We start from the raw sequence: 8,620 nt of genomic DNA, 5'->3' as shown, positions 1-8,620 counted from the left end.
AGAAATACTAAACGAAGTAAACAAAAAGAGCAAAAAGAAATGTGCAAAAATAGAAACGATCTCAGTTAACTACAAAGGAATAACAACAACAATGATAACAACAAATGACTCGGCAAGATTAGATGTAAGCTAGTGAAATTTAATTAAATTTAATAAAAACCACAAAAATCACAAAACTTTCACTTAGCTTCGGTTATTATCACACCAGGATGCTCGTAGGCACTTTTTATAGCAACTTTTACTCAAAATTAGCACAATAAAATTTGCAAAATACAAAGACCAATCAAGGCACAAAATAAGTAGAACTTCACAGCTTGACGTTTGCGAATCGTAGCAAGTAATGTGGTGGATGGTATTGTGAAGGGTTATTTACCAAAAGAGAAACACTACTACATCAATTCTGTAGGTATAATACTCGCTGCTCTGCCTGAGCCACATCGGAGTGTAAATGAACACCATGGGCAATACATTGATACACCAGTCGCCCAATACAAGCTTAAGCGAGAGAGGACCTTTGAATTAAAATGCATGCACCTTCGCGTTGATGGGTGTCAGCTGGATTGGCATATTTAAACATTACCTTAATCATGCATATTAAAGCGGAGTATTCAACACAGCGCAAAGGCAATGCACGAAGACGCAGAGGCTGCCGCTGTTGGGCGTGTGTAGGGTAATGCATAGAAGAAATGTTGAAGATTTGGAATGTATATTTGTTAATGCTTGTTTTTTTTAAATAGGTATACAATCCGACAATTTCTCAAACGTGAACCGGATAATATTAATTTGGGTAATTGAAAAACAATAGGGCTGTTCAGGATTTTGTGCATAGGCTCTTACATTTGCATATCCGTTGCATTTGTAAATTCGCAACAATAAAATGGACACGATTGCCATGGCAGCAAGCATAAAATTTGCAAATGCAATTCCAACTGCAAATCCAAGACCATTTCCACAATATTCTGAACAGCCCTAATATTTTTTCCAAAGATATGGAAAATATATTCATTGGTTTTTATTCTTGCATATTTTTAGAAACCCGCAGAAACTGGGCGTAGGGTAAGGGTGACACGGGTACACGGCTAGCAAATGCGCAGTACGTCAATTAAAGAACCGGTTTGATAACCAAGAAGGATTATGTCGTAACATTACCGCCACCCTGACACTTATTTAATAAGTAACAAATATGTACATATCGCACACTCTTTTCAAAAGTGACACAACTCAAAACTTGGCATTATGTATATAATGCATTATTTAATTTTGCCAGTTTATTTACAAGTAAAAAAGTGCTAATCTGACACATCCAAATTATATTCAACTATAAGTACATATTTAAGTTTCACTAGAAAATTTCAGTAGCCTGTAAGAAAACTAATGAAATAAAATCATACTATTTAACCTTAGAAATTAATTCTTTTTTGATATAATAAATAATATATGTAAATAAATTACGCATTAAATGCTGTTGTCCAAATTAAAAATATAAAATTAACTTTTTATTAAATAAGTCAGGTACACACAAAATCTAATTTCATGTTTTCATTTCATTTCATCTATTCCGAAAACAACAATAACTCAGTAAAGTAACACCAGACAAATTAAATAAAGTAATAATAAAGCTAAGCTTTCAGTAAATAAAAATTAAATAATTCAATTATCAAAATGGTGATTTCTTGTAAGTATTCGCAATGTTTTTCATGCCATAAATGTTTTTTATTTGTTTTTAAAGCATGGCTTATATTTTAACAATCACCATATAAATCCAAGTTTTAAACTGAATACATAGTTAAGAAGTATTTTCCAAAGTTTAATGAAAATTACAAACTTTTTAATAAGAATTTCTAAATTTATATAAATTCTTATTTAAAAGTTTGCAATTTTGATGAAACTTGGCCAAATACTTCTAAATTACGTACACAGTGTGAAGCTTGGATTTGTGTAGTATTTATCAAAATATAAGCCAGGTTTGTAAATGAAAAATAACATATTTATAGATGAAAAACCTAGCGAATACTTAAAAAAAATTACCGTATACTTAAGGAACGAACACTTATCACTTAAAAACCAATTCGGAAAACCACATTCATTAAACTACAATTCATTTAAAAAACAGTAAAACAGTAAAAAGACACTACAACAATAAATAAATTAATAATAACCTTTATCTATTACACAGGCCTGCGAAATTTGAATTTTTTTCCCCGCTCCAATAATTATGTTATTTTAATATCTGGGTATGTTAAATTAAAATACATCTTTGGTTCTTTCTAGCACGTCGAGATTTTTTTATTGGTGACATGCATATTTTAAAATATTTAGCAATTTGCATGAAAAGCCAAAAACTCGTTAATTTAAAATTGAATGTTTACTTAAAAACCGACAGTTTTAATTAAAAATACCCATAAATAGACTAAGTAAATCAGAAACTCTTATATAATTTCGAAGAAAATTGATACAAGCGTTAACTTCGAAAATAAATAAGTTTTGATTTACTTATCTATTTATGGTTATTTTTAATAAACTGTCGGTTTTTAAGTAAACATTCAATTTTAAATTAACGAGTTTTTGGCTTTTCATGCTAAAAATTCTAAAATATCATGTCACAATAAAAAAATCTCGACGTGCTAGAAAGAACCAAAGATGTATTTTAATTTAACATACCCAGATATAAAAAAATAACATAATTATTGGGCGGGGGAAAAAATTTAAATTCGCAGGCCTGTGCTATTAATAAAAATATATACATTCATATGTCCAAAAAATATTTACATCTATTGGGGAGGGCCCAGTGTACGAGTAAACTCGGCGAAAGCATTCGCACAAGTTTTCACCCCCTCCGCCAATACCGTGAAGGCCTGTGCCGTTATTGCAGTGGCGGTAGCCATTTGCTCTGTGGCAGCAGCCATCCTGCTAATTGCCTCAGCATTAGAACGGTTGGCCTCCGCGTTCGTAGCAGCACTTTCAGCAAGCAACTAAGAAAATAAGGGTTTTATTAATAATACAATAAAAATACAATATTTAAAAAAATACCCTTTCCGATTCGACCTGTGCCTCCGCAATTTTAAAAAAACGTGTCTTTGTTGGCGATTCCTTCGTCCGTTTTCGCTTGGCGGTCCTGCGCGGTGTCTGACCCGGATTTTTCGGAGTTTCGCACCGAAGCTCCGAATCGCCTTCTGACACCGTTAATGGAGGTAGGAGGATGGTGTCTACATCTTCCTCCACGACTAGGCGGAAGTTTTCATCCGCCGCCCCCAAGGCCACTTGCAGGTTCTAAAAATAGCATAATGAAAATTACAATATGATTAGCATTTATTTAATACGATATAATTCAACTTACCTCTTCCATGGGAATATTCTCCTGCACATCCGGTTGCCCNCTTGCCCCTCCATAAAGCTGCTTCCCACTAGAGCTATTACCCGCTTTTCTAGTTCGCTCAAGGGAGGCTGTTGAAGCGGTAAATTCCCCGTCAACGCGTGCTCCCTTTTGCGATCACGAACTCGCGTTGATGTTCGACTTTTTAAGTCGCGCCAGACCTTTGTAAAATAATAGAAACACACTTTCACACTTTACTATTCTTTGATGTAGGCCGTTTTCGGAAATGCCTTACTGCAAAGCACCTCTTTTTATACTTAAATTTATAATGTCTGATTTCAGCAAAAACATTATTGGCATAAGAGGTGCGATGTTTGGCAGTAATGCATTTCCGGAAATGCCCCTACTTCATCACTTATACTTACATTTTGCCATTGCTCGACAGATTTAACTGCCCCTCCAATGGAGTTTAACTTCTCGGCCATCTCTGCCCACTTCTTGCTGTTCTCCAACTTGCCATGCAGCTTTTGGAATTTGCCGCTCGCAACATTCGGGTTTTCACCAAGAAAGTCAAGCATCGCGCTTAACTGCTCCCCCGATGCACGGCTCCTCTTTGTTGATTGGCTAGACATCCTGAAATTAAAGAAGTTCCAGTAAATTCCGATTAAAAACTAAAATAATTAAATATTACCTTNTAACTTCTCGGCCATCTCTGCCCACTTCTTGGTGTTCTCCAACTTGCCATGGAGCTTTTGGAATTTGCCGCTCGCAACATTCGGGTTTTCACCAAGAAAGTCAAGCATCGCGCTTAACTGCTCCCCCGATGCACGGCTCCTCTTTGTTGATTGGCTAGACATCCTGAAATTAAAGAAGTTCCAGTAAATTCCGATTAAAAACTAAAATTTTAAATATTACCTTTTGAAATTGCAATACGTAGCTGACGCGCAAAAATTCTGTTTCCGCGGGAAGGAAATAAGTTTTTTTTCTTATTCCTCTTTGTGCTTTTCGCATATTTGACATTTCTCTCGACTGAGATGCCACATTTTATCATTTTAAATAAAAAGAAGTAATCAGCTGTTTTTCGCTGTTAAGCAAGAGTTAGAGAATCATATAATTGTTAGTGCAAACGGCAAAAGATGTTAAGTAACCTAACACCTTTTTTATTGCTAAGAGTTACAGAATCGCACTACTGGTGTTCTGCTAGTCGAACGCTGAGAGCGCGTTTTGTTGTTCCTATATATATTTTGTTACAGGCTTCGTTTTCTTTGCCTTTACATGTTATTTCGTAAACTACGTTATTCTGTTGTTTGGTGTCTATAGGGCTTTTTGTTTTTGTGTAAATCGTGGATAAAGTGTTATTGGACTTGTTGGCGAGAGTGATATTTTGTTTTCTAGCCAAGTCGCGATCGAGGTTTTCGGATAGTTTGGGGATGTATGTTATGCTGTGGTATTGTTTTTTCGTGTCTGTTGTTTTTGTAGATGTTGCTCTATTTTGAGGGCTGGTTATTTCCATTACTTTCCGTTGTATGAGTTCGCGTATTAGGTAGTCGGGGTAAGGGTTGTATTTAGTATTTTTCTTATTTTGTCTATGTTTGCGCCATGAAATCGTTGGTGGCTTAAAGTGAGTACATTATGTATTAGGTTTTTGGCGGTGTTTATTTTGTATTTGGTGGGTTGTGATGAGGAGTAGTTAATTAGGCGGCCAGAAGATGTAGGTTTGGAGTACCAGTCCAAAAATAGGATATTTTTCTCTCTGTGAATACAGACGTCTAAGAAGGGGATGCGTGCGTTTTCTCCCATTTCTGTGGTAAACTGGAGTTTGTTGTGGTATTTGTTTAGTGTGTCTAGAATCTTGTTCACGTCGTTTAGTTTTATTATTGCAAAGATGTCGTCCACATATTTCGCTATAAATTTTATGTCAATGTTGTATTTGTTTTTAAGCTCCGCGATAGTATTGTCAAGTAGGTTGTCCATGATAATGTCAGCAATTGTTGGCGAAAGAGGATTGTCCATCGGCATTCCAAAACTTTGAGTATACAATTTGTTATTGTACATAAAATAGTTGTTGTCTTTAAGACAAAAGTCTAAAATGTGGTGAAACTTATTTTTAGGTATATTCGTCCTCTTTTGTACTTGGTCCCATTTATTTAGTATGATTTTAATTGCTAACGTTGTAGGTATATTTGTGAACAAGGATACTACATCGAACGACACTAATACATCTTCTTCACATACACTTATATCTTTTAACTTGTCCTTGAGGTTAAATGCATTTTTAACATTGTATTTTTCTGAAACGATGGTTTTTAAAGTTTCTCCAACATATTTGGACATTCCGTAGCATGGGACATTCACAGAGGAAGCAATTGGGCGTAAAGGGGTTTGTGGTTTGTGAACATTTGGCAATCCATAAAGTCTTGGTGCGGTAGCTGCACTGCTGCTGAGTTGGTATTTTTCTTTTAGGTTTATGTATTTGTTTTTGTAGAGATCGTCCACTATAACATTGTTTTTCTTTTGCAGAGTGTTCGTTGGGTCAGTTTTTATTGTTTTATATATGTTTCTGTCTTCTGGTATGCTCTTCATCTTCTCCGTGTATATTGCTACGGTTTTCTTCCCCTTGTCCGCGTCCGTTATCACAATATTGTGTTTTTGTAGTCTAAGAAAGGCTTTTGTTTTGCTAAGTGCTTCTAATAGGAATTTTTCAGCTGCGTTGTGTCTTATGTTACGTTTAAAGAGGAGGATTCTGTTGCAGAGTTTATTTCTTGCTATTTCTTTTTCTTTCTCGTTGTCTATAGATTGTATTATCTGTATTAAGTTTAATTAAATATGTTATAATAGAAATTTGTGTAAGTAGTAAAATATTATAATTCATTTGCCACTTATATATTCATATGCACGTCATACATGTATATTCTTTATGTAATTTTTGTCAAACGTCAATGCATATTTGTAATTTTTGTACTTATTGTTGATACAGTGAAAATAAACAACTAGCCCCTGAAGATGCTAATGAGTTTAGCGAAACGTGGGGCAACTATAGTGGAATAACTTTGTTTTATTTGCACTAAAGGATACAAGATCGGACAAGCCTATTAAAATATTACAATTTAAAAAGTGCAATAACATTAAAAAATTTATAAATTTATAATTTCTGAATTTCACTTTTTACTATGTAAAATTACTGCTTCTGGTCACACTGCTCGCCACCCCACTCTAGGTATATGTCTGTGCGTATGTACAGACAGAAACACCTTAACCCTGTACAACAAAGAAATAAGGGAGTCTAAGCGTTTAAGCTTTAGGAACTTCTGTGAAAGCATAGAAGATACCGCGGAGGCTACAAGACTCTATAAGGTAATGGCAAAAACGAATTATATTTCGTCCGCAAGTCTAAGGAAGAGTGATGGGAGTTTCACTGTTTCACTGGAAGCGAGGAAGAGAAGATCAAACTTCTCATAGGTACTCACTTCCCAGGATCTACATCACATTTCGAGACAGATCGGACTGAACATAGTAGTAAAATAAGCAGAGAAAACTGGTTAGTGACTAAGGAAATATGCTCTGAGCCCCGACTAAGGTGGGCGGTGAACACCTTTAAACCGCTAAAGTCACCGGGAGCGGATATATGCGCCTTTCTGGACATCGAGGGCGCGTTTGACAACACCTCACATGCTGCAATAAACAGTGCTTTGATCAGCAGAGGGGTAAACAATACCCTCGTAGCCTGGATTAATTGCATGCTCCGCACCAGAAGGGTAGAAATACAAACCTGTAGGAATAATACGGTTGTTGCCGAAACAACAAGGGGCTGTCCACAGGGTGGAGTGCTATCTCCACTTCTGTGGAACATAGTCGTCGACGGACTGCTCCAAGAGCTGACAGATACTGGGTTAACTTGGCAGGGGTATGCCGGTAACATTGTAATTATATGCAGGGGGAAATTCGAAAACATCCTGTGTGATAGAATCCAGCTAGGGCTGAATGTAACCAAAAAATGGTGTGCTAAAGTGGGGCTGAATGTTAACCCATCAAAAACCACTATAGTACCATTCTCAAGGAAATATAAACTGGATAGCCAAAAACAATAAGGCTGGATGGAACCAACATTATATATCAAAAAGAGGTTAAATTCCTAGGAGTGATACTAGACCAAAAACTAGTCTGGAGAGCACACGTGGAAAAACCACAAAGAAAGCTGTAAGATCATTTATGACGTGTAGGTCCATGGCAGGAAAGAGTTGGGGATGCACACCAAAGATACTGAGATGGATCTACACGACTATAGTACGACCCATGATGGCTTATGAAGCCATCATCTGGGCCGATAGAACTTCACAACTTGGAACAATCAAAGTGCTCTCCAAGTTACAAAGGCTGGAATGCGACTGCATAACCGGAGCCATAAGAACCTGTCCAACCGCATCCTTGGAGGTTCTTCTAGACCTTACCCCTCTTCATATTCACATACAGACTCAGGCGAAGAGAGCTTTACTACGGATAACTGGTTCCAATATCGGGGCAGAAGAGTATCCTAGCCGTGGGAAGTTAGATATTCTTACAAAGAAGTTCGCTGAAATTGCAATACCGAGGGATACCATGCATCCGAGGTACAGCTTTACAAAGAGGTTTAAAACTGATCTGAGTAATAAGAAGAGCTGGGTTGGCATATCCGAGACGTATCGGATAAACCAAAACATGATTACCTGGTACACTGATGGCTCATTGACCGACGAGGGTACCGGGGTAGTTGGACCGAGGGTAAGATACTCGGAACCCATGGGAAAACATATGTCTATTTTCCAGGCTGAAACATACGCCATAGAAAGATGCGTGGACTTTAATATCAAACGAAACTACCGCAATCAGAACATCGCAATCTTGACTGACAGCCGATCGGCTATCAAGGCCCTCAGATCTTACCAGGTAACATCTAAACTGGTGATGGAGTACCTCGAAAAGCTGAATACTCTTGGTCTGACCAATCAGGTTTGGGTTCTCTGGATTCCGGGACATATTGGTATTAAAGGAAACAAGATTGCCGATAAACTAGCGAAGAAGGGTGCATCGACCCCTTTCACTGGCCCAGATCCTTTCTGTGGCCTGGGAAAAGGGGCACTCTCCGAACTTGTTCGGTAAGAGGAAGGGGCTCACAGAAAACGCTACTGGGATAATCTACCAGGTCTAGAGCAGTCCAAAGCACTTTTAGGAATATATAACCTAAAGCGCTTCAAGGAATGTATGAGCTTATCAAAGAATAACTTAAGAATTGTTACAAAAATCCTGACAGGACACTGCAGGCTGAACTAT

At 37.0% G+C, this 8,620-nt stretch overlaps 1 protein-coding gene across 1 annotated transcript; it reads right to left on the bottom strand.

The window, feature by feature from the left end:
- Positions 1-3,870: 3,870 nt before the first annotated feature.
- Positions 3,871-6,298, bottom strand: LOC108360175 (uncharacterized). Its single transcript, XM_017612358.1, has 2 exons — positions 4,229-6,298; positions 3,871-4,004 (listed from the first exon to the last, which is right to left on the bottom strand). Exon 1 carries the CDS (start codon positions 5,894-5,896, stop codon positions 4,853-4,855), a length of 1,044 nt encoding a protein of 347 aa, XP_017467847.1. The 5' UTR covers positions 5,897-6,298; the 3' UTR covers positions 3,871-4,004; positions 4,229-4,852.
- Positions 6,299-8,620: the final 2,322 nt, after the last annotated feature.

The sequence above is a fragment of the Rhagoletis zephyria genome, unplaced genomic scaffold, assembly GCF_001687245.7.
Source record: "Rhagoletis zephyria isolate East Lansing unplaced genomic scaffold, Rhagoletis_zephyria_1.1 Rzeph_scaffold_00532, whole genome shotgun sequence".
NCBI classification, from domain to species: domain Eukaryota; kingdom Metazoa; phylum Arthropoda; class Insecta; order Diptera; family Tephritidae; genus Rhagoletis; species Rhagoletis zephyria.
The sequence above is the reverse complement of the archived record's forward strand: the minus strand, read 5'-3'. Positions and strand labels throughout refer to the sequence as shown.

Excerpts from the sequence above, each read along its gene's own strand:
- LOC108360175 (XM_017612358.1), bottom strand. The coding sequence starts at position 5,896 with ATGAAGAGCATACCAGAAGACAGAAACATATATAAAACAATAAAAACT.